At 43.9% G+C, this 27,355-nt stretch overlaps 1 protein-coding gene across 6 annotated transcripts in view; it reads left to right on the top strand.

Annotated features, from left to right (window-relative positions):
* RELN (reelin) overlaps positions 1 to 27,355 on the top strand; it is a 736,759-nt gene that overhangs the window by 518,036 nt on the left and 191,368 nt on the right. For all 6 annotated transcript variants that reach the window (XM_068276234.1, XM_068276231.1, XM_068276232.1 and 3 more), the window contains 4 exons: positions 846 to 1,051; positions 1,369 to 1,540; positions 2,598 to 2,798; positions 24,661 to 24,896. In XM_068276234.1, coding sequence (XP_068132335.1) covers positions 846 to 1,051; positions 1,369 to 1,540; positions 2,598 to 2,798; positions 24,661 to 24,896 — 815 coding nt within the window. The remainder of the gene's footprint in view (positions 1 to 845; positions 1,052 to 1,368; positions 1,541 to 2,597; positions 2,799 to 24,660; positions 24,897 to 27,355) is intronic.

Below are 27,355 nucleotides of genomic sequence, written 5' to 3'. Positions count from 1 at the left end.
ACAGAAAGGGACACTTCTGGGCTCAGCAGAGCGACCTTTAATACATAACTTACAAAAGATGCACATGGGAAGGAGCCAACCTATGAGACAGAACAATTAAATAATAAAACCATGAGAAGAATAACTGAACTCCAAGGATCATAAAGGACAGTACCAAGGATTGGCAGAGAATACAGAGTAAACTTTATTGTATGATGCAATTCTCTAGCTCTGTCATCTTCATCAAGTACAAGGTCTCTGCCAGTAAAAAGTGTAAATGCCAATCCTTAGTCATACATACATCAGTTGCTCTCAGTTATAACTGAACAGAAAACTGATGTGTAAGGTAATGGCCATGTTACCCTATGGCTCAGTTCACATTATACACATTTTAACTAAAAGCTTTTTCACAATGCACTGCTATGGAAAGTTAAAATATCAGTTTTCCAGCGTATAGTGTAAAAGAGGCCTTAGGGTTCCTTCCCACTACAAAATGCAAATGCCACAAAGATGTATAATGACAGAAGAGTGTTGAATGTGATAATCAAACATCTATTACATCCAGTTGTCCAGTGTCCACATTTATATTTAAATTACTTTTGGTAAGATAAAGCTGCACACTTGGGAATCAACCTTGGATTTGTTTTTTTTATGACATGCTTTACTCTTTGAATGCATAACCAGTTATTAGGTGTTCTTGACTAGGTTCTGTTTTAACTACCTGGAGAGGTAGACGTTTAAAAAAAATGTCATTATCATTTATACAAGCCTCTACTTTTTACAGAAAATTTTAATTTATACATGATTATAACTGGGTATGCATTTTTTTACAATACATTTACATTTCTGATTCACTTTTATTCTAGGATGGTAGAAGACAGCTGGTTAGCTGGGACATGGACACGACATGGGTAGATTTTATACAATTCTACATACAAATTGGAGGAGACAGCCCATCATGCAATAAACCAGACAGCAGAGAAGAGGGAGTGTTACTACAATATAGTAATAATGGTGGCATTAACTGGCATCTACTTGCAGAAATGTACTTCTCTGATTTCACAAAACCTAAGTAAGTGCCCTTCTGTCTTATAATGGTAAAAACTTCTCATAGGAAGTCAGAAGCCGATTTTCAGCTTTTAGTAATAACGTCTGTAACAAATTCAGAATGTTTGGAAACTTCTACTGAAATATTAAGTAGCAAATAACCTTTAATATTTGTAGTCATACTTAGCTTTCTTCAATGAAGAAATACATATATCCCATAAATGAGAAGAAATGTTTTGGTTGAATACTGTATTTAGTTGTGTTCCTGATACCATAATGTCTGTATGTCTTACACTTTATTAAAATCAGTACATTCAATAACATGATTTGCTATTTCAACAGGTTTGTATATTTTGAGCTTCCTAGTACAGCTAAAACACTGTGTACTCGCTTCCGTTGGTGGCAGCCAGTGTTCTCCGGAGAGGGCTATGACCAATGGGCCATTGATGATATTATCATCCTCTCAGAAAACCAAAAGCAGATTGTACCAGTTGCTTACCCTACAATGCCACAAGTAAGTCAAGTGATCACACACCCATGGAACCTGTGTAAGTACAATGCAGTTAGAATATGATGACACCTTTACTGTGAGAGCCCTCTGACCGTCTGTTGTTTGCTAATACTTCTCCTTCACACCAGCATGTACTGTGTCCACTATATGACAGTTCTAACATCCCTGCATTCTGCCAGCTTCCCCACGGCTCAAATGCTTCCTTTCAATGATTACGGTGAAATGGGACAATACATACAGTGGTCATTTTGGCAACATCTTATTGCCATCCACCCTATCTGGTAAGGCGAAGAGGGAAATGGAGATAGAGCAGGTGTCTGTGTCTGCAAGGCCCCTGGACACCCACCAAGCTCCACTCACCTGTCAAAGTTGATTTGTGAATGAGTCCACTGTAAACCCCCTCATTCTTCATACTTTCCCAAACTTACTCACTTCTATAGGAGAGTATTAAACCTAAATCTATGCTATGCAGCCATCTTCCAGAATGTTTTTCTTTTATTCATGGTTTCCACTTCCTAAACCAACCTACAGATATATACTACTTCCACCAAGACTCATTACATTATCACCTAAGGGGTGCTTGAACTTTAGGTTAATGCCACCCATAGGCAGACTGGCTAATCCTCCTCCGAACACTAGCTCTGGGATCATAGTGTAACAGTGCCACCCTGCTCTTAGGTCACACCTCCTTACCTATGGAAGAAAAGAAGGGAGGTTGACTGACAGGCAAACCATCTCATAGAGCAAAAAAAATAAGTATGTTGGAACTTCATTACCAACTCCTGCACTAAAGACACAATTTTCTGATCTGTATATGGAAGGATTTTTTCACACGTCAGTACATACCTTTAATAGTACTTTATTATTGTGATATGGATTATAATGCAGCTCTGAAAAACAAGACATTTTATTCTCAAGACTGCAAATTAGACATACCAGCAATTTGTTGTACAGTATGTAAGGACCTTCTTAGAATGTTATATATTAAAAACTGCTTCAGTAAAATGCATTTATATTTTCCTAGCTGTAGATATGAATTATGTCTTTCTGTTTCTATCAGAACTTCTATGAGAAGCCTGCTTTTGACTACCCAATGAACCAAATGAGTGTCTGGCTTATGCTGGCTAATGAGGGCATGGTCAAAAATGAAAGCTTCTGCTCTGTTACACCTTCTGCCATGATATTTGGGAAATCTGATGGTGATCGATTTGCCGTAACTCGAGATCTGACTTTGAAACCAGGATATGTGCTGCAGTTCAAGGTACTTTTTTGCTATTTGTCCAACTGGTGGTATTCTAAATAACATTTTACATTTCTAAAATAAAGTGTACAAAAACAAAATAGTACAACTTACTGATCTTTAGTAAAAATAATAATAGTAACAATTGTGAGACATCCAGAATGTATTACTTAGTGTATTGGTGCCAGACATGGGCTACAGGCATAACCTTCCCTAACCATAACCTAAGCCTTATAAGGCTTCAACAGTGTTTGGGAATTAACATCTCCCAAATGCCTGATGATGGGGTTTAACTGGGGAAAATGTATATCAGATGACGAGTACTTTCTAATTAATATAACAGCTGTTCAGCATTTCATAGATTTAAAAAAAAATCACCAATTTTAATCTTGAAAAATTAGCATTAAGATCTAGATTATTTTGCAAGAACATGAATCTCACTGTTAACGGTTTCTCCTAAATAGCCCCAAAGTGAGAGTGGCATCGAACTTATGCACAAGATCAAATATAAGAAAATAATTTTCACACTGAAATCAAGTACATACATTGTGCCCATTATCAATTGAAACCCTTTGGATGGTATATTCTGTTGTTTAGTGTATTTTATAACTTGTAGTTGTGCTTGATGCAGATTTTGTTGTCCCAGCTGCTTCCTCACAGGCCCAGCAGGTTTAGAACCAAACAGTAGGCTTAACTGAAAAAAAAACAAAAAAACTCAGGCTGTTATTTGGCATTCTGGAATTTTACATTCAGTTCCTGTAGTTTTTCTTTTTTTTTTAAAATAAATTCAAAGAATGAGAGGGGCAATTACAGTGCAACATATTAATATACAGATATATGACCTGTACTAATTGTTCTTGAACTAAGTCTTATAACGTTAATCTAACCCTAGACTTTATCCTAGCCTTACCTACATTTCCTAACTCATTAAACCACTGATGCTTTCCTATTGGAATAGGAAGTTCAGATACACCACATCTTCTGGCACAAGGTTGTGATATTGGACATGTTCAGTTTGGCTAGTTAAAGTATAACAAGTGACAAAACACTAACAATACATTGTTGCTACAAATCATCTACTCACAGCAACTTGCTACCAAGGCCGGTGCTTTCATAGGGGAAAAGTGGGCAATTGCCCAAGGCCCCAGAGCTGGCTGTATGGGTCCCCAAGTCCCCCCCTTCATGTGTGTCACTATGGGGTTGTGCTGTGCAGGTTAATGGTGATCTATCCCAGGCAGGGCCACCATCAGAAATTTTGGGGCCCCTCACACATCATCAGGTCTAGGCCACCCTCCCTGGGCCCACCCACTGGTTGCTGTGCCTGCCCACTAGCCCCCCCCCCTGTCCGTGTGCGAAGGGCGCTGCAGCGAAAAATGTGCATAGCTCCAACACTGAAGAAAGTGGTATGCACAGCGTGATGCGGCAAAAAGTGGGTGTGGCCATGGCATGTTGTGGGTGGAGCCAAATACTTGCAAAATGCAGGTAGTCCCTGGTTAACAAATGAGATAGGGACTTGTAGGTCCGTTCTTATTCTTTAACCGTTCTCTTTTGTCCCCTTCTTTTCTTCCTGTGCCTTGTTTGTCCCTCTCTGTCTCACCTCAGTTTGTGTTTCTTTTATGTCCCTCTATGTGACCTCATGTCCCCGTCTCATCTCTTTTTCTCCCTGTGCCTCTTTTGTCTGCCTCTGTTACCCTTGTGCCTCTTTTATCCCCCTGTGTTTCCTCTTGTTCCCTTCTGTCTCAGCTCATCCCCCTGCCCTAGCCAGGTATAGGTGCCCCCAGTATAGGTAGCCAGGTATAGGTTCTCCCAGTATAAGTAGCCAGCTATAGGTGGTGCCCCAGTATAGGAAGCCTGGTGTAGATGCCCCTAGTATAGGTAGCCTGGTATAGCTGGTGCCCCAGTATAGTCCAGCAAGATACAGGTGCCCCAGTATAGGTATTCAACTATAGGTGGTGCCCCGGTATGGGTAGCCTGGTATAGTTGCCCCAGTGTAGGTAGCCTGGTATAGGTGGTGCACCAGTATAGGTTAGCCAGGTACAGGTGCCCCCAGTATAGGTAGCAAGCTATAGGCACCCCAGTATAAGTAGCCAAGTATAGGTGGTGCCCCAGTATAGGTAGCAGGTACAGGTGGTGCCCTCAGTAAAGTTAGCCAAGAATAGGTGGTGCCCCAGTATAGGTAGCTAGGTATAGGTGGTTCCAGCCCCAGCATAGGTAGCCAGGTAGAGGCGGTGGCCCAGTATAGGTAGCCTGTAGCCAGATATAGGTGGTGCCCAAGTATAGAAAGTCTGCTGTAGTGGGCTCACTCATCTGCTCCCCACGTTCAAGCGCTGATGTCACTCTTCTCTCAGTGCTGGAACGCGGTGTGCTGGTTAGTGAGCCACAGGCCCGTAGCCAGCACATGCGGCCCTTCCAGCACATTGGGAGGGGGGGCAGGGCCCCCAAAAGCCCTGGGCCCTCACTGCAGTGTCAGTTGTCCCCCCTGATGGCTGCCCTGATCCCAGGCTTCAACTTGTTGCAGAGTTCACACAGCAGAGTATTCTCACCTTTCCCAACAGTGCAGTCCTCCTTCCTTCAGCATAATTCCAGCTCCATCTCTGCAGATGCCTGCGGCAAACAGAGAAGAGGCTCCACTGTGTACACTCTACTTGGACAAAGGTTTCCTACTGCTGTCTGGAAAAGTGGGGGGAAGGCACTGCATGGCAGCTAATAACGCTATATTGGGAGGATGGTACAGCACTTAATACTGCTGTATTGGGGAGGGCAACATGGCACCTGATACCTCTATATTGTGGGGGTCAGGGGGGCCCCATGATAACTTTTAACCCAGCGCTCCATTTTGTATAGAACTGGCCCTGGCTGCTACTTCCGATTTGTCTTTTTATAAGAAGTGATAGTAAGGTGACCATATTTTGATTTCCAAAAAAGAGGATGACCGGGACGGTATGTGGGAAATTTTCTTTGCAGTTCATCGGTGAAGCTGCACTTACGCTTTCTGCATTTTTCCTGCTATACTGCTCCACTCTCTGCTCTGATCCCTGGCCTGTCTGTCTGCAGTCTGCACTGCTCCCTGTCTGTGTCGCTCTCTGCTCTGATCCCTGGCCTGTCTGTCTGCTCTGCAGTCTGCAATGCTCCCTGTCTGTGTCGCTGTTTGCTCTGATCCCTGGCCTGTCTGCACTAGTCTGCACTGCCACTGCTGTTCCCTGTCTGCTCTGTGTCACTCTCTCTATGCTCTGATCCCTGGCCTCTGGCCCTCTGCAGTCTGCACTCTCTCTGCACTACTGCGTCTGTGTCACAGCTATAATTACTGCTCCCACAGGCCACACAGCACCAGCGGGTCTTCACTTCACTGAACTCAGGCCCTAGCCTAAACTCCACCCCTCGCCGCCGCCCCTCTGCTCCGCAATTTGCTTTCAGTGGATGGGGTGGAGGCGGAGCAGAGCAGCAGGGGATGGTTGCCGAAGAGCCGTTTGGAACGAGCGGGCTCTTTGGGAGCCGAGCGGCCGAGCCAGAAGAGCCGATGCTTAAAGAGACGGAATTCCCATCACTAGACTGAGTCTCAGTCTAGTAGACTGTGACTCAGTCTAGTGATGGGAATTCCGGCTCTTTAGAAAGCATCGGCTCTTCTGGCTTGTCCGCTCGGCTCCCTTTAAAGAGCCGGCTCGTTTGGCTCCCAAACTGCTCTTCACTATCCGGACATTTCTAAAACCCGCCAGGACGCCCCAGACAGGTCGGAAAAAGTGGGCCTGTCCGGGCAAAAGAGGACACCTGGTCATCCTAGTGATAGTCTCACCAGCATATTGCTGGGAAATTTCTATGGTAGCAATTATTCTGGTATTTTATTGTTTGTAGGTGAAATTGTTGCCTGGAGCCCATTTCTATAACATAGCAAATTTACTTTTATTCCAAATAGTGGCCATGACCCCCTGACTGCCTTTATAGCTAATGTCCAAAGTAGAAGCAGGGAGGGCATAGCCAGGACATTAACCTCCTTGGCGGTAACCCCGTGTGTGACACGGGGTAAGCCGCCGGGGGGTGCCGCTCAGGCCCTGCTGGGCCGATTTACATAATTTTTTTTTCAAACACGCAGCTAGCACTTTGCTAGCTGCGTGTTTGGTCTGCTCCCCGCCGCCAATACCCCTTGCGCAGCCCGGCCAATCGCCGCCAGGCTGCGCTATGGGGTGGATCGGGATTCCCTGTGACGTCACAACGTCGATGACGTCACTCCGTTCGTCGCCATGGCGACGGGGGAAGCCCTTATGGGCAAGCGGCGCCGGCGGCGATCGGCGAGTACGGGGGGGGGGGTGCCGCAGGGAGGGGGGAAGCATGTAGCTAGCGCTAGGCTAGCTACATGCTAGAAAATTTTTTTTTGAAAAAAAACCTCCACAGCCGCACATATCATACCGCCAGGGAGGTTAAGAATAGAGTGCTTTTCCAAGGTGCACATGAATTTTATGAAAGAATCTTTAATAGCTATTAATAAAGTTAATAGTATCAGCCCAAAATAGACACATTAGTTATGTATGAGGAATTTACAGTTTAACTAAATCAATAACTATCTAGTCTAACTGTTCACAAAATGAGATATTTACTCAAACATTTAGAGTGTTCAACTCCTTTGAATTGCAAATTACATATAACTTCTTACAACACTGTCGTGCTGTCTGTTCTCTATGTTATTCTACCAGAAGAGCAAAGGAATGGGGAAACCAAACAGAAATAAAAAATCAAACATTAAAATGTCATTTTTAAAGGCATTTACATTCCATCCCAACACTACCGTTGACATGTGCCTTTTTAACATGCATAGTCTAATAATGCCATCAACATTTATAAGTGCAATAACTTCAGGCAGACCCACACTAGCATCACTTGTATATGTATGTACGTGAATAGCCTGTAATTAGCACTGTGAATAACTCACCTGCTCTCTTCACACAGATCCATTTGAAGTCCTTATTACACTAGCAGAGCAAAGAAAAGAAACCTCATGTCTGCTTGACAAAGCAAACCATGAATGAATATAAATGTATGCTAATAGATGCAAAGTTGTAGAACAAAACAACACTTTGTTCACACGATAATATATTCTGACCCTATGTTATCCTAAACCAGAAATAGCAAAGTAAACCATGATGAGAAATATGATAGTTGTGTCTGTAGAAGTAAATATTACACTCTATTCATGAAAGCTACAATAGCACACTTTGAAAGTATTTGCCCTGTACTCACATAGAAGGTCTGGATACCTTTATATACAGTTGAGAACAGTCACAAGTGTTTATGATCAGTGCTATATTGGGTTTACCATGTAACAGCTCAGAGACATTGGAGCCTTCTTATAAAAGCAGCTAAGCTGACCAACATAGTTAGATTCATCTTTAATTTTAATAATTTAAAAGCTGATTACATACATGACATTTTATGACTTTTCAAGCATTTTTAATTTGCATTTCACAAAATACTCACAAAAATGCCTTTCTACCATATTCATAATAAACTGATTATTTCATAAAAAATAGAGAAAAAACTATTTTTCTATGCTGATGGTAATAAAAAGCTTGGGGGAAAAAAGCTTGAAAATGAATACAACCCTGTAATATTAAGTTCATTTTTTTTTAAAATAAAATGGTAATTTAACTAATGCCCACAAATGTTCATTCGGGTAATATGGTTGATGAGACCTTCTACCATAGAAAAAAAAATCTAGATTTTTAAATTCACATCTTTGGTTTTGTGGCTTCACAGGGATTGGAAACATGCAACATGTGTAAGTCAGACCCTTCCCAGTATTGGGCCTAAAGGAGGTCCAACTAAGTGCCTGGCATCCCTCTCAAATATTACACAAAAAGTAAGGCTCAGTTTCTAGATTTTTTTTTACCATTTTTCCAGGTGCTATTTCACATCAAGCAGGAGAGTCTAACTAGATAGCCTGATTCCTCCTGTCCTCAGAGAAATGTTTTACTGGCTTAGTACTTGCAAAGTTGATAAACCATAGGAATAAGCTTTCCCCAAACATCTCACTTTAATACCTACCATCTCTTTTTCAGCACATTTTTTACCAGTTTTTCTGTTTATCACTATTTTTGATGCAAGTATTCTGAGTTTTTGATGGTTTTTGTTTGTTTGTTTTTTAGTTATTTTTGATGAACTTATTTTGCAAAAAAAACATCAACACACTTGTATAAAAAAAGGGTGAACTGCACTGTTCCATAGGTTTAAAAAATGGAAACCGTCAAAAAACACTACTTCCTGTTATTTTAGGAGTCATTCTAAGTTCTGTATCCCATTTTGGGCAGGAAAGGTTGTTCTATCTAAATACTGAGTACCTTCAAAATGTCCGTTTTTATCTGTTTTTGCTGACCCATAGACTTGCATTGAGGAGAAATATAGCAAAGGGCTGCTGTCTACCAAGCACAGAAAATACATTGATATATTATGTAGCTATCATTGCCATTCATTTCTAGTCTACCACTGCTATTGTTGCTATGTTTCTGTCCTTAAATCACTATTGATTTCTGTGTTCACCAGTCTTCCCCTGTGATAATTAAACTGTTCACATTGTGAATCAGAGATTGTGCTTAATTTGGTTAGACAAGCTGTTGTCTCTAAACCATGATCAAATTTTCATTGAGTTTATAATGAATTCCCATTTGTGAATTTTCAGGGATAGACAGCAATGTAATTTTAATGAGCTAGCCACCACTACATGGTCCTTACATAATTGGTGAATACAGATGATGAATAATTTACAAGTGGAATTATTAAAGAGATCAGATGTTTACAGGGGAGCCTTCAAAGATCATTTCCTCAGTACTAAAAATAGGACAGCATGCTGGTTGGGGAAATAATACAGTCTAAATGGGTAGTGCTGAGCAAGTGAGCTGAGATTTGCACAGAAAAATGTTCTTAAAGGGGAACTGAAGAGAGAGGTATATGGAGGCTGTCATGTTTATTTCCTTTTAGACAATACCAGTTGCCTGGCAGCCCTGCTGATCCTCTGCCTCTAATACTATTAGCCATAGCCTCTGAACAAGCATGCAGCAGATCAGGTGTTTCAGTGGTTCAGACTTATAAGTCTGATCTGACAAGACTAGCTGCATGCTTGTTTCTGGTTTTAATCAGATACTACTGCAGAGAAATAGACCAGCAGGGCTGCCAGGCAACTGGTATTGATTAAAAGGAAATAAACTTGACAGCCTCCATATACCTCTCTCTTCAGTTCCCCTTTAAAGCGAACCTGTAATTATCTGGTTCAGGCAAGTGTATGAATTCACCAGTAAATAGTACATTTATGAAGCAACTAGTCAGTGTTACTATTAAAAGGTACTAATACTGTTGCCAGGACAAGTGTCACTCCTTAAAGTACACTTTCACTGACCCCCCAAAAAATGTGAATTAAACATGAGAATGGATCTATTAGGAGGTAGAGATGGCCCAAATGGTTCTCGCGAAATTTGGTGGTTCGCGTTCTCGACTTTATGGCAGTTCGACCCGCCTTCTATACTACATCATTAGGGTCAACTTTGACCCTGTACATCACAGTCAGCAGGCACATTGTACCCAATCAGGCTACACTCCCTCCTGGAGCCCCCCCCCCCTCTTATAAAAGGCAGGCAGCGTCAGCCATTTCACTCACTCATGTGGCTGCAGTAATTAGAGAAGGGAGAGCTGCTGCAGAGAGAGCTATAGGGAAAGCTTAGTTAGGCTCTTGTAGGCTTGTTAGCTTGCTCCTTGCTGATTCTTATTGCTAAAAAGCACCCCTCAACAGCTCTTTTGAGAGCTAATCTTGTTCTTGTGATCTATTTTTTTTTGTGTGTGTGGCCCACTTGCATTATATACAGCCCTGTCAGTCAGTCGCAGCTGGCCTTTGGCCCCTTAATTCCTACTGTGCCACTGCTAGGCCCAGCACATTCAGTGACTACCTGTGTGTGTGACAGGCAGCTGCATATTTGTAATCCCATCCCAATCACTGCACCTGTTCACTGTTCAGTGCACCTACCTACGTGAGCGCACGCATTGTTAATACCACCAGTCATTGCACTTGTTCACGGTACGTGTGTGTGACAGGTGCACATTTGTAATACCCATCACTGCATATACCTACCTGTTGTTCAGTGCACCCACCTACCTATGTGAGCGCACGCAGTGAGATATTTAATACCACCAGTCATTGCACTTGTTCACGGTACGTGTGTGTGACAGATGCACATTTGTAATACCCATCACTGCATATACCTACCTGTTGTTCAGTGCACCCACCTACCTATGTGAGCACACGCAGTGTCATATTTAATACCACCAGTAACTGTACCTGTTCACGGTACGTGTGTGTGACAGGTGCACATTTGTACTACCCAGCAGCACTGCATATACCTACCTGTTGTTCAGTGCACCCACCTACCTACGTGAGCACACGCAGTGTGATATTTAATATCACCAGTCACTGTACCTGTTCACGGTACGTGTGTGTGACAGGTGCACATTTGTAATACCCATCACTGCATATACCTACCTGTTGTGTTCAGTGCACCCACCTACCTACGTGAGCACATGCAGTGTGATATACCACTCCGTGCATACCTGTTAACTGCACCTGTGTGACTGCACATTGTATTAGTCAAGTCAGTGCATACCTTTCACTTCATCCCCCCGATATGGACAAAACAGGTAGAGGCAGAGGCAGAGGCAGACCCAGAGGAAGGCCACCCGGAAGGTTTGTTTGAGGTCATGCTGATGTGATTTCGTGCGGCCTGGACCAAACTACAGTGCTCAGAAGAAGGCATGTCCCATCAACTTCCAAGATTGCCAGGATGTGGTTGACTATTTAACACAGAACACCTCATCTTCCGCAGCCATCAGCGCTACTACTAGCACCACATCTGTTCCATTTGACACTTCGCAGGAGTTATTTGGTGGGGAAATCACTGATTCACAGCCACTACTGTTACAACAAGATGAAGGCACTAAGCAAGTTACACCACTTCATATGTCTGAGTTAGGCGACACTATGGACGTAACGTGTGAGGAGGAGGATGATGAAGTACCTGCTGTTGGTGCACAATTGGGGTAAAGAGGCGCCCTGGTTGAAATAAAAGGGTCTAAAAACAGCTTAAAAACAAAAAGATAATATGAGGTGGCTTACCTCAATAACAAAATCTTTGTCTGTAACAAAAGATTTTTATTTAGCACGGGCAACGCGTTTCGCAGGTCTGAGCCCGCTTCATCAGGCCAATAAAAGTGCCAAATGACTGGGTAGATACAGCATAGGGAGACACTTTTATTTCAACCAGGGCGCCTCTTTACCCCAATTGTGCTTAGTTCACCCCCCACACACTCAGTGTTTGAGGGGTGGTGACAGATCACCTGTGGGTCCACCACAGTGGATACCTGTCCCTGTTTTTCCAAGGAGAGCGACCACATCCAGGTCCCAGCTGGGACAACCCCGAGTGGAGTCGGGTTCATGGTCTCCACCTGCTTCTTACGGTCGGTTGCCCTTTGCAACCCCCCTTTGTGAGTAGTATTCCTTTTAATTCCATTCTTTATTGTATACAGACATACTACACCATTGGGCTCCCGTTTTTGTCTCCTATATTTTTTCTCTGCAAGGTGCCGAGACACCCCCACTGCATTCTGCTGTTGGTGCAGTTTATTAGGTGTCTGAGGCAAGCAAAGCTGGGCAGGATGATTATGATGATGATGATGATAGAGATGTCATGTGGGATCCTAAGAGACAAGATGACCAAGAGGACAGTTCAGAGGGGGAGTCAGAGAGGAGTAGGAGGAGATGAGTTCCTGAAAGAAGCAGGGGGAGCTCATCGTCAGAAACAGCTGGTGGCAGTGTCCGGCGCCATGTATCGCCACCTATGTACAGCCAGCCAACATGCCCTTCAACGTCAGCTGCTGATGCCACCATAGTGCCATCACCCCAGGGGGGCTCAGCGGTTTGGAAATTTTTAGTGGATCTTCCTTAGATCAGAGCAATGCCATCTGTTCTCTCTGCCTCCAAAAATTGAGCGGTGGAAAGGCCAACAGCCATGTAGGGACAACTGCCTTACAAAGGCACATGGAGAAAAGGCACAAACTGCAATGGGAAGAGCACCAGAGGAAAAGCAGCACACAAAAGAAAAGCCACCCTCCTTCTCCTCTTCCTCCTTCAGGTGCATCATCTTCAGCCTCTTTCTCCCTTGCACCTTCACAATCACAGCCACCCTCCACTCCGCCTCTCACCTTGAGCGGTTCCTGCTCCTCTGCCCACAGCAGCAGTCAGGTGTCCGTGAGGGAAATCTTTGAGCAGAAGAAGCCAATTTCTGCCAGTCACCCCCTTGCCTGGCGTCTGACAGCTGGCTTAGCGGAATTGTTAGCTCGCTAGCTTTTACCATACCAGCTGGTGGACTCTGAGGCCTTCCATAAATTTGTGGCCATTGGGACACCGCAGTGGAAGATGCCAGGCCGCAATTATTTCTCTAAAAAGACAATACCCAAACTGTACCGTGAAGTTGAGAGGCAAGTGGTGTCATCTCTGACACACAGCGTTGGGTCAAGGGTCCATCTGACCACAGATGCCTAGTCTGCCAAGCACGGTCAGGGCAGGTACATTACTTACACAGCCCATTGGTTCATCCTGGTGACCGCTGACAAGCATGGAGTATGTGGCTGTGCAGCGGACCAACTTGTGACACCTCCATGGCTTGCAGGCAGGCCTCCTGCCACCTCCTCTCCTCCTGCTATATCCTCTTTGCTGTCGTCATCCTCCTCCTCCTTGGCTGAGTGGCAGTTCAACTCTACTGGTGCTGTGATCTCCTCTCCAGCTACACAGCCCCAGCTCCCCAGGGCCTATGCTGCATGCCAGGTACGACGGTGTCACGCCATCTTAGACATGTCTTCCCTTAAAACGGAGAGTCACACTGGAGCAGCTCTCCTGGCTGCTCTTAACAAATAGGTGGATCAGTGGCTGACCCCGCAACAACTGGAGCTCGGCAACGTGGTGTGTGACAACGGCAGCAATCTCATTTCCGCTTTGAATTTGGGAAAGCTGACACATGTACCCTGCATGGCACATGTGCTGAATCTCATAATTCAGAGATTTGTGTCAAAGTACCCAGGCTTACAGGACGTCCTGAAGCAGGCCAGGAAGTTGTGTGGGCATTTCAGGCGGTCTTACATGGCCATCACACGCTTTGGCGATATTCAGTGGAGAAACAACTTGCCGGTGAGACGCCTGATTTGGGATAGCCCGACTCGCTGGAATTCGACCCTCCTTATGTTCTCTCGCCTGCTACAACAGGATAAAGCCGTCACCCAGTATCTCTACAACTACAGTAGAAGGACACACTCTGGGGAGATGGGGATGTTCTGGCCTGCAGGCTCATGTGGCCGTTTCAGGAGGTGACCAACCTGGTGAGTCGCAGTAAAGGCGCCATCAGCGACTTGATCCCATACGCTTTCTTCCTGGAGCGTGCCGTGCGTAGAGTGGTGAATCAAGCTGTGGAGGAGCATGAACAGGAACAGGACCAGGAGGAACAGTTGTGGGATCAATTCTCATCAGAACAAGATGTTTCCCCAACACCTGCGGCAGCACAGAATGGGGAGGAGGAGGAGAAGTCGTGTGGGGAAGAGGAGTCAGACTTGGATGATGAGGATGGTGTTTTTTTGGAGGAGGAGGCGGCGGCAGAAGAACAACCGCAGAAGGCATCGCAGGGGGCTTGTGCTGCTCAAAGTTCCCATGGTATTGTTCGTGGCTGGGGGGAGGAGGAGAACTTACCTGACGTCACTGAGGAAGAGCAAAAAGGAGATGGATAGTATGTCTGGATCCAAATTTGGACAGATGGCATCTTTCATGCTGTCCAGCCTGTTGAGGGACCTCCATATAAAAAAAACTCAAGGGGAATGAGCTGTACTGGGAGGCCACACTACTAGACCCTCGGTATAGGCACAAAGTGGCGGAGATGTTTCCAAATCACATGAAAGGATGCAGCACTTGCAGAACAAGCTGGCAATTATGCTTTACAATGTGTTTAAGGGTGATGTCACAGCACAACGCAATAAAGGTACCACTGACAGTAATCCTTTCCCCATGTCCACGCAGGCAAGGACAGGATGCTCCAGCGATCTCATAGTGATGTCAGACATGCAGACATTCTTTAGTCCAACGCCTCACCTTAGCCCTTCTGGATCCACCCTCAACCAATGCCTGGACCGGCAGGTAGCAGACTACCTGGCCTGAAGTGTGGATGTAGACATTGTGAGCAGCGATTAACCCTTGGACTACTGGGTGCGCAGGCTTGACCTGTGGCCAGAGCTGTCACAATTTGCCATCCAACTTCTGTCTTGCCCTGCCTCAAGCGTCCTGTCAGAAAGGACGTTCAGTGCAGCTGGAGGCATTGTCACTGAGAAGAGAAGTCGCCTAAGTCACAAAAGTGTTCAGTACCTCACCTTTATCAAAATGAATGAGACATGGATCCCGGAGGGCTACTGCCTGCCGGAAGACTAAGTCAGTCCCCGCACACAGCATCTCTGCCTGCACACCATGTGACTGCCTGCCCCATGACTAAGTCGGTCCCCACACAGCATCTCTGCCTGCAGGCCACTTGACTGCCTTCTCCGCCACCACCAACAGGGTCCAGGACTCCAGGCGGATTCCTGAATTTTTAAGGCCACTGCAAGCAGGGCCGCTATAATAATTTTTCTGGTGCGTGTACATGCCTGCCTAATTTTTCTGGCTGCACTGCAGCTGCAACAACAAAACAAAAGGCATGTAGATGTGTCAATTCCCCTTCGTGATCGTTAGCTTGCCGTGGTGAAGGGCCTTGTGTATCACAATGAAGCAATGACCGACGGCTATATGAGTGTCTCGGGGGGCACACCCAAGATAATAAGGTCGTTGCTTCATTGTGGACAGACCAAATTCGATCAGCTGGACAGTCACTGTTGTTCTATCATTGAGCTACCACAGCCCGGCGACCATATGGGCTTGAAAACTGCCATGGCCTGCACTCTGGCCATGGTGCGCACCAGTCCAGCACGGCCGTCGCTACACACACAGCTGTTTGCGCTGCGTTACACAGTGAGTTTAGTGTGTCAGTGTAAAGCAGTACTCTAATTACACTCCTTCAATGATGTATACACATGCAAGATGTTTTAAAGCACTTTAGGCCTCCAATTTAGCATGCAATCTGATTTCTGCCCTTAAAACGCTGCTTTGTGTCAAATCCAGATTTTTCCCCGGGACTTTTGGCGTTTATCCCACTCATCCATGCCCCCCTCCAGGTGTTAGACCCCTTGAAACATCTTTTCCATGACTTTTGTGGCCAGCATAAATGTTTCTAGTTTTCAAAGTTCGCATCCCCATTGAAGTCTATTGTGGTTCGTTAAAATTCGCGCTAACCGAACTTTTGCAGAAGTTTGCGTTCGAGGTCCGTGAACAGAAAATTAGACGTTCGAGCCATCTCTATTTGGAGATCCTGAAACGTATTGGTGTCCTGATTTCACATGGCTCTCCTCCATTGCACCACTCTACCATCCCTCCTTTTTCACCCACGTTAGTGGCTCCGACTGGCTTCGGTCAAACAAAAGCCAAAGGAGCTCTCCTCCTTCAGCACATGCTCTTTGCTCCCTGAATGTCTGCACTCCTGACCAGCTATCTACAGAGGACACGGTCAGGAGCATGCATTTTCAGTATACACGCTTCAGAAGTACCACTGCTGCAACTGAAGTCTAGCAACTGTTGCTTATTCTCTTCATTGGCATATCTACACTAACTCAAGGAGAGAACATTAGCGTAAATACAGCAGGAGCAGCACCTGCAACAGGGGGGCACAAAGCTGTGATTGAGCTCAACTACTTACCCTCAACCCATCTGACAGAAATCCATTCTCCAGCCCAGGTGTTGTGGCTACACTTATTATATGTGGGGAATCATGATGGCCACACTTGTTTTGCAATCTCTAGTAAAGAGGCCCCCAGGCCAGAGGTGCATCAATGAAAGATATGGAACATACAGTATGTGAACAATGGGGGTTTTGGGTATCAATGAAGGTTTTTTTGGGTTTTGGGTATAAAGGAAGGTTTTTCTGCATGTGTTTGTGTGTGTGTGTGGAGGGGGGGGGGGGGGGGGAATTATTAATTAAGTCCCTGGGAGCAAACAAAATTCTAATTTTGCAAGACTAGGAACCTTTCCTTGTGGTGTCTTGCTTCTGTATGTTTGTCAAATTAACATGTCCCTGTTATATTCCTCATGCATCTGAGTCAGCTGTGAGTGGGAAAAAGATTACTTTAGCCTGCAGCCACTGTCCTTCCGGATACCCCCACATAAATCTAGAATGCAAAGAATATTGTAAAGTGATACATTAACACACCACTGTGCACTGAGAAGGAGGTTTGACTATATCACCTTGCAAAAGTAAAGTTTAACCTGAGCTCCAAACAGATATTGCTTAAGTAGATAAATGTATTTATCATACAGATCCGTATTTCAGATCTAAATGAAAATCATCTATAGAGAAAATAGGGAAAGGGGTAACTTGGTTTCATAATAGGAACTGTTTCTGTAAAAGAGGGCCAGTTGGGAACTATGTACAAGAATAGAAATTGTAAGTATTTCGTTACCTGCACGCAGAAAATGAGATGGAATTAAATTAAATTAAACCTATACTCTGCTTTATTGACCCAGCGTTTTTGGCAAGTTAATAGGGTATTAAAGAAAATACCATACATCAATTTGTAAAGTAGTGTCTTTTTTTTCTCCTGGTGCAGGGAATGCTGGTGCTGTGGAAGTAGCCATCCCAGACCACCGATCTGGCCCAACCTACTCCCCTATATGATAATGTTCTTGGTAACCACATAACCAAGTGCTCGGTACAGGAGGCAAAGTGCCAGAAGGCCTGAGAATCCTGTGCAGTCCCCATATGTGGTGTGCATGATGACATCACTACTGTGAGGGCATGCTCAAGATGCACCAGGACAGGTGGATGGCTGGTGCAATGATAATGAGACCAGTAAACAGGAGCTAACAGCAGGGAAGGACAGTAAAGGTGCCCACTAATGATACCATCTTGATTGTGCATTCTTACCACTACTTTGTAATATGAGGGACTACCTAAAGTATCCATTTAAAGCATACTCAATCAGTTTACTCTTCTAATACATAGTTTTGGTTAAAGTGTACAATCAAGCTTGTATCATTAGTGGGCACCTTAAAGGACACTTGAAGTGAGCAGCACAGTGGCGTAGTGGTTAGCGCTCTTGCCTTGCAGCGCTAGGTCCCCGGTTCGAATCCCAGCCAGGTCAACATCTGCAAGGAGTTTGTATGTTCTATCTGTGTTCAGGGGTTTCCTACAGGCACTCCGGTTTCCTCTCACATCCCAAAAACATACAGATAAGTTAATTGGCTTCCCCATAAATTGGCCCCAGACTACGATACATACATTACACAACATAGACATATGACTATGGTAGGGACTAGATTGTGAGCCCCTTTGAGGGACAGTTAGTGACAAGACAATATACTCTGTACAGCGCTGCGTAATATGTCGGCGCTATATAAATACTTAACCACTTTAGCCTTCAGGACGTAGCTTCTACGTCCAAATACGCATGCTGGACGTAGGAGCTACGTCCATGAGAAAACGGAGCCGCCAGGGTTCGCAGGGCTGGAACTGCCGGGGTGCGCAGGCCGCCCGTTCGCCCGGAGATCAATGAATGGGAAAGCAGTTCCCATTCATTGATCTAAGTCCCATAGAACGATCGCTGGCTTCTATGGAGAAGCCGCGATTGTTCTGTTACACATCCCCTCTTCACTTCCTGTAAGTATGTTTGCAAGAAGCCAAAAAAAAAATTGACTGTGGCCATCTTGTGGCCAAATAGTAAAACTACATCTACATACATTTTTATTAAAATGAAAAGACATTTTTACATTTAAAATTAACTGTTTATCTCCCACACACCCAAAGAGATTTAAATAAAATTTTTAATTAGAAAAAAAAATCACAATAAAAAATAACATAAATAGTAACCTAAGGCTCTGAAATTTTTTTAATATGCATGTCAAGAGGTTAAATTACTAATATTTTTTAAATTATAAGCTTGTAAATAGTGATGGACGCAAAACTGAAAAAATGCACCTTTATTTCCAAATAAAATTTTGGCGTGCAATGTGATAGGGATATAATTTAAATGGGGGAATAACCAGGACAATTGGGCAAATAAAATATGTGGGTTTTAATTATGGTAGCATGGGCCTGATTCTCTATTCGGTGCTAACGTAGTTAGCACGTCTAAAGGCTTTGGGCATGCTAACTAGGGTGCTAAGTAGTTAGCATGCACCAAGCCAAATAAGATCGCGCGCAAAGGCCGGTGTGCGTGAAACGTTGCACCGGGTGCGACGAAAACAAAGCACCCTATGCGCCTATAAGGTCGCATTGGATGCGCCCTAAACGTCGCACTAAACGTCGCACCCATGCAACGTTTAGAGCGCATCCAATGCGACCTTATAGACGCATAGGATGCGCCATTTTCGGCATACCCGGTGCAATGTTTTTTGCACACCGGCCTTTGCGCGCGCAAAGTTTTGCGCACGGTACTTTGTGTGCAAATGCTAATTAGTGCGCGCTAAGTTTCTTTAGGCGTGATAAGGGGCTTTTCACAAGCATGCTAACAGTAAGCACTGCTTTGTGAATCAAGCCCCATGTATTTATTTTGTATTTTATAGCTATAACTACAAATCATGAATAGAATAAAATATTTCTTAGCAAAATGTACCACCCAAAGAAAGCCTGATTGGTGGTGGAAAAAACAAGATATAGATTATTTCATTGTGATAATTAGTGATAAAGTTATTGGTGAATGAATGGGAGGTGAACATTTCTTGGATGCATAAGGTGAAAAAACAATAAAGGGTGAAGTGGTTAAATAAATAAAAATAAGTGAGAGAGATATGGGGCTGCCATATATATTTCCTTTTAAACCTTTCTAGAATAGAAACATTGCCTAAAACAAACATGCAGAAAATCTTGTCAGAGTTTTGTCAGAAACAGCAAATCTGCATGCTTGTTCAGGGTCTATGGCTAAATGTATTAGAGGCAAGAGGATCAGCAGGGCAGTTAGGCAATTAATATTGTTTAGAAGGAAATAAAAATGGCAGCCTCCATATCCTTCTCACTTGAGGTTCCCTTTAAGGCTGCTCAGTCACAGCATTACTGTCTGATCAATCTTTATATTCATCTATGTTAATGATTGAACAAGAGCATCCCATATAAAGTAACTTTAAAACTGAACCTCCGAATAAACATTAACTAAATGTTTTTGTTTTTTTTTCATTCATATGTTTATGTATGAATAAAGGTGCATTTGAATGCATAAAAAAGCAATGTTAGCATTTATTTTTCATCCCCCACACTGTCCTTTGTCATTTAATATTGATAGCTAGCTTTAGAATTCTTTCCTTGTAAGAGCTTCCTAGCTGCTGAATGATGCTCTAAGCTACTTGGCAATATGAACCCTACCTCAGTGCTGTAAAGAAATACAATATTGTGCACTTATGTGCAAAGTTGGCTGAGATTCTCCTATTCCTCCTTTTTCCTGCTTAGGACATATACTGTTGCAGAACAGACTGTAAAAGACGTGGCATCTGATGTGAGCAGAATACACTCAAAGGCTTAGATTTATCCCATGAATCTACAGCAAGGGCTTTTAGTTCCACGTGCAGTATACCGTCCTGTGAAGATCATCAACACCTCTCATATTAACACATTCACTGTGCAGCTTGCAACATAGCAGCTGGGCAGGTGTTATCACTCACAGGGCTTCATCACAACACAGCCTAAATAAAAAAGTAATTCATCAATGTATTTATATATTTATTTCTGAAACCTCCAGTATGTGCCAGATGCAACCTTGAAGCAGACACCTTGCTGAGATATATACTCGGGGCCTCTTGTAATATGTGCCAGCTACAACAGCCACAACAAGAGCAGCATAAAAAACACACTTCAATGCACAGTGTGCAGATAACGCAGAACTCTCAATCACACTGAGAACAAAACAGCTACAAGGTTCAAAACGGATATTTCCTGTTATTAGGAATCTTCCATAGAGACACAAAGCGCTGAACCTGTTATGTTTCAACATTTGTTATTCTAGTAGAATCATTTTGACATGGTTAGCATTTTTATGTGAAATGCAGGAGATGTACCCCTGGAGGTAGCTGCACAGTAAGGGATGGGACTGAATGCTCATTTTTGATGGTGTTGCTTCAATAAATCACAGAAAACCTTTCATGTCTGATCATTTAAATAGTCTTGCTTATATGATCTTAAAAATACTTTTTAAAAAATCACATTTATATCAGAGATTTAGCTGTGAAATGATGCTTTGCATGTTATTTCTTTACAGTGAGCATGAATTGTGATATATTCTTGTTTTTCCACAAGCGTATTGTCATAGCATTGCAGTTATGCAGACTGAAACCTTGTGGTTCCTAAAAGCAGAGAGAAGAGCACAAGGCTTTATGCCAGATTCCTGCTTTATACTTAGGCAGTAATTAGAATCAGGAATAGGGGATAAGAGAGGTGCTACCACACACCTTAATAAAACTCACTCACTCTGAACTGTGACCCCCCCCCCTCCCCCAGTGGGTAAAAAGCACCTTCGGGTATTGAGACCTTCTGTGTTTGAATGGATTCTAGATTCCATACTCGAGACTTGCAGCCAGGGATGCTCTTAAGCATAGGGAAACCAGGCAGATGCCTAGGGTGACACCAAAAGGATGGGGCACCACAGAGCTATTCTTAGTGCAGAGTTTTATGAGACTCATACACAACTTCTGATTCCATAAAGAGAGTGATGAATGGAAATCATAACACCTAATCTATGGGTACTGACGATTAAAATAATAAACTAGGTCTGAATAGCATAGAATAGCATAACAATGATAAAGAAGGTACTATTAAAGTGCTAATTAAGCAGCATTTGTTTTAGATCATTTCTAAATTGATTGATGCAACTCTTCTGTATCTCTAGGACAATTTTAGGCTTAACATAAAAAATATAATGGGATATTTTTTGGAAAGGTAGATTCAAATCCCACCCAACAGTTATACACAGGGTTTTGTTATGTGGGTATTTTTAACCACTTAATAACATGCTGACTTATAAAAACGTCCTGCTAGAGCCTCTTAATGGCTCCAGGACATTTTTATAAGTCAGACAGTGCTGCTGCCGCTGTGCGCATGCACGTGCGCGCTCCCACGGGTACACGTGCATCCCCATGCACGTGCACGTGAAAATTGTGGGGAAAAAAACACCCAAAAAAATACACCTTATTTCCAAACGATATATTGTCACCATACTTTGTACTAGGGACATCATTAAAATGTTGTGATAACCAGGACAAATGGTCAGATAAAATGTGTGGGTTTTATGTACAGTAGCAGTGTTTATATTAAAACCATAGGGGATGAAATTGGAGAAATAGTGTATTTTTTAATTTTTTTCTTGTATTTCCCTTTAACCACTTCGCATCCAGACCTTGTTTTCCCCTTATTGACCAGAGCAGTTTTGACGCTTTAGCGGTGTCCCTGTTTAATCACCAATAACTTCATCTGTACTCGTGCTACTTAAATGATCTATATATTGTTTTTTTCAAGACAAACTAAGCTTTCATTGGGGGGTATTTGGTCCCAAATAAAATGTTCCTCTCTATGCATTTTAATGGGAAAAAGGGGGGAAAAAATAAAAAAAATGCATCATTTCTCAATTTTGACCAATTTCTGTTTAAAAATAAAAAGTGCGATTGACATAAAAACTGGGCAACCAGTTAAAGTCGCCCCAGTATAGATATCCAGATGTGTCCCCAGTATCACCCCCCCCCCAGTATAGCCAGATGTGTCCCCAATATCAGCCCCCCCAGCATAGCCAGATGTGTCCCCTGTGTTTGCCACCCCCAGAATCGATTGACAGATGCACCCCCAAGAATAGTGCCCCTCTTTATAGCCAGATGTGTCCCCTGGATCAGGATTACCCCATTATAGTCAGATGTACCCCCAAGATTAGTGCTGCCCCCCATTATAACCAAATGTGCCCCCAGTATTAAGTTATGGGCCCCCCAGGTGCCCAGATGTGCAAAATGTGTAAACCCCCCCTCCCCTTGGTTACTCAGATGTCCCCCCTTGCATATGATAATCCATAGATCCAGATGCACCCCCCCCCCCCATTAGGCAGCCCCCTCGGCACACAAATAGTTAAAAAAAATGCACAAGCAAGCAGCCACACTCACCTACCTCGGTCCTGCGACTGTCTTGAAGCCTGATCCTCCGATCACCGCTCTGCAGTCAGCCGCATATTGCCGGTAACCCGGGTCCCGAGGGGGACAGATGAAGGATCGCTGCAGTTCACTACTGCAGCGATCATTCATGGGAGGAGGGTATACTAATTGGCCAAAAGGGAACATGTTCCCTTCCACCAATTAGTATTGCAGCTGACAGTGCTGGAGGGTGCGCTCTGAAGCGCACCCGATCGTGCACAGCAGGGCTGCAAGGAGGTCAGTAAATCTACGTCACTGTGGCTTGGAGGGTGCTACAGCTGACGTAGATATACTGTAGTGGAGGACAAAGTGGTTAAAATGAAAATAAAGTTATTACTGAAAAAAAATATCAACCCCAAAAAGCCCAATTTGTGGTGAAAAAAAACAAGATATAGATCATTTCATTGTGATTAGTAGTGATTAAGCAATTGGCAAATTAAAGGGAGGAGGTCTGAAAGGTGAAAATCGCTCTTGTCCGTTAGGGTAAAAACCGCCTTGGGGTGAAGTGGTTAATGTACATTCTTCCTTTACATAAGATTATGTGTGTGTGTGGGGGGAGGGGGGGAATTGTGCTTTGCCTAGGGCACCAAAATGTCCAGGAATGGTCCTGTTTTCAAGCATAGTGTCCCTTGCAAACAATTGTCCTCCATCATCATGCTTAATTACTCGGTGGAGTTTTACCTGCCCCATTGTTCAATTTAAAAGATGCTGTTTTTTGTGATCCTTGTTGGCTATTAAGGGCAATGTAAATATCAGCAGTCACAAGCATGGCAATCATGAGCTAATAAAAAAAATGATTGAATTAAATAAACTATACAATGCTAATATTTTGTTTTGGCAATGCTAAATGTGTTTGGTCCTGCCAATAAAGCTTTTTTGTATTTAGTAGCCAGAAGTAGTTCCCCCCAGTATAGGTCACCCACTTCAGTGTAGGTAGCCAGAGGGGCCCCCAAATAGGTAGCCAGAAGTAGCCCCCGGTATTGGTAGTCAGAGGTAACCTCCTCTGTATAGGTAGCCAGACCATAGCAGCTATGACTGCTATGGTCATCTCTACGCCACTACCCATAAAGTATCTAGATAGCCATTGCTTTCCCTGTTCCTCACACTGTGTCAACTGTGCTAACAAATGACGCTGTCTTCCACAGTTCCTTGGCACCATGAAAACTTAAACATGAAGGCACATGCACACAATTCTGCTACTATGTGATATGGTTTGAGTGTTGTACATGTGGAATAAGGCTTCGTTCACACTTGAGCTGATAATCGGGACCTTTTCCCAATTTACAGATCTGATTATGGACATGTTGATGGATCCTATGTTATTAATAGGATCCTATGCTTCACACCCATCAGGTCATGAATGCAGAGTCCCAATATGCATGATCTTTCCAGACAAGCAATTGCACCACAGTGGACCAGCGGAGTGGATACTGCACTGACCGTATCCAGCTGGCCGTTGGAGATCCGTCACAAGTGTGGTTGTAGCCTGATAATTAGTATCCTTGCATTGTTTTTCTTTTGTTATGTGCTATGGAGGGGTATCGTAGTGCTGCAAAACATAATGTAATCACCCTTCGTTTTGTTTAGCTACACGTAGGCTGCACTAAGGAATTTAGCACTGAGGTCCCAGTTCTTCTTCAGTACTCCCATGATGCCGGTTTGTCATGGTCACTAGTGAGAGAAGGATGCTATCCTGCATCGCCAGGAATTAAAGACTGTGAAGGAAGTGCCAGAGAGCTGAGTGAACCAACTGCTTACTACCCTGGAGATTATGAAGACTGGACACGAGTAACTATTGTGATACCAAGGTCACTTGCTTCAAGGTAGGTTGTGTATTTGTTGCATAATCCTTAAAGTAGTTCTGTTTTCTGTTCTGCCTGGTTGGGTCTATCCATAAAAAAAGTATTCAAAAAGGATATGGTTACACAGACCTTGTGGCACAGCCCACATGAAGTTCTTTTTTTGGTACACATTCCTCTCTACAAAATCATCTAGAAAAAAACCCACATTCTTTTCATATCCATGGCAGTAGTGTTACATATCGTTGCTGGAAGTGCCACATTTACAACTTCATGGTTATCAAAAACTTAAGTTTTACAAAATGTTTCCTACCATCCTTGAATAAAGGAAGGGAAGGAAGAGAAAATACAAAAAAGAAATAGAGCCTAGTTCTATGTATGCTTGGGCATGGGCGGTGCTACACTGGTGGATGCCCCTCCCATACAGTCAACAGGGTAGGGTCTGTAAAAAAACTCTTCATATCAGCCTGAGTCCATGTAGGCGTTAAACAAACCAAGGGTCTTATCTATTTGCCTCACAACCTCACAATCCTTGCAATTCCCATTGTATTTAATGTATCTGGATGACAATTATATTTGCAGAACAATCTGTCTACCTCTTTCTGATTGACTGTATGTTCTAACATTGTCATGCAACATAAATAGAGTCTGAAGAAGGCTTACGAGCAGAAAGCTTTTAAAAAGGGATTGTCCCCATAAAAATCAAATTTCAACAGCAACTGGTCTGAGTGTATTAACCAGTTCCAATCCTTACCCTGGGGTTTCCCCCCTAAAAAACCCAAGCAATTTTCTACATTTCACAGGTCTCCTATTCATTAGCCAATAACTTTAGCAGTACTTATCACAAATAAATGAACTATACCTTGTTTTTTTTGCCACCAATTAGGCTTTCTCTGGGTGGTACTTTTTGCTAAGTATTATTTTACTTTGATAGCATTTTAAAGGAAATAAGGAGAAAAAATTTAAAAAGTCATTATTTCTCAGTTTTCAGGCATTACCGTTTAAAAATAAAAAGTAATACTGTAGATCAAGCCCACATATTTTATTAGTCCATATGTCCAGTTTATTTCAACATTTAAATTATCTTCCTAGTACAATGTATGGTGACAATATAATATTTGTCAATAAAGGTGTATTTTTCCCATTTTTTTGCTTTGTACTTTACAAGCAATTACAAGTCGTATTCACCAAAATAACAGTAATATACCCTCACGACATACATATCTAAACTAAGTCAATTTATTAGCTCCCACCCCCGTAGTTAGCAAGATGCGCCCCTTTATTACCCTCTGCCCCCCATAGATAGCCAGGTGTGCCCCTTTATTCCCCCCATCCCCCATAGATAGCCAGGTGTGCCCCTTTACCTCCCCCCCATTATAGTTAGCCAGATGTGCCCCTTATTAGCCCCTCCCCATAAAAATCCTAGATGTGACCCTTTATTAGCCAGATTTGCCCCTTTGTCCCTTTACCCCCATTGATAATCATGTTTGCCCCTTTGTATTTCCCCTCCAATAGGTATTCATATGTACCCTCTACTCCACCTCCCCCCCATGGATAGCCAGGTATCCCCCTTTATCCCCACAGTATAGCCAGATGTGCCCCTTATCAGCCCCTCCCCAGTATAAAAGATATATGTGCCCCCTTGACCCCCCATAGATCGCCAAGTGTGCCGCTTTATTCTCCCCCCCCCCATAGCTAATCAGATGTGTCCCTTTGTCAGTGCCCCCCCCCATATATAGCCAGGTGAGCCCCTTTGCCCCCATAGATATCAGCGTGTGCCCCTTTGCCCCCCTCCCCATAGATGGCCAGGTGTGCAATGATCCTGCCCCTCTCCCCCTTAGATAGCCCCCAGATAGCCATTATGCCCCCCTCACCTCCATGGTGCGATCGGGCAAGCAGCATTGAGGATTAGCATGTAAACAGCTCACCTTGCCTCGTTCCAGCGCGATCAGTGTCCCCTCCGTGCATCACCGCTGCCTGTGTCATTATGCCAAATAGACCGGGTCCCGGCTTGATGACGTCATCAAGCCGGGACCCGATCCATTCGGCATAATGACACAGGCTGCGGTGATGCACGGAGGGGACACTGATCGCGCTGGAACGAGGTGAGGTATGTTGTTTACATGCTAATCCTCCATGCTGCCCGATCGCAGCATGGGGGAAGGAGGAGGGGGGGGGGATACTAAATTACAAGGGATCAGGTTGCGGGTTGGAGGATCGAACCCCAGGGAGGGCATCCTTAATTAGTTTAGTTAGAGGGAGGGGGGTTAATGAGCCCAGACGCGTGCTAGCACGCGCACTGTGCTCATTAACCACTTCCCGACCGCCTAACGCACAGGGGCGGCCGGGAAGTGGAGCCCTGAAGGACCGGCTCACCCACAGAGGCGGCGGTCCTTCTAAGGGCATGGGCGGAGCGATCGCGTCATTCGTAACGCGATCCTCCGCCGGCGCCTGTCACCGCTCGCCCGCCGCAACATCCCGCC

Source organism: Hyperolius riggenbachi, chromosome 3 (assembly GCF_040937935.1).
Source record: "Hyperolius riggenbachi isolate aHypRig1 chromosome 3, aHypRig1.pri, whole genome shotgun sequence".
In the NCBI taxonomy this organism is placed as follows: Eukaryota; Metazoa; Chordata; class Amphibia; order Anura; family Hyperoliidae; genus Hyperolius; species Hyperolius riggenbachi.
This window is presented reverse-complemented; position numbering and strand designations above follow the sequence as displayed.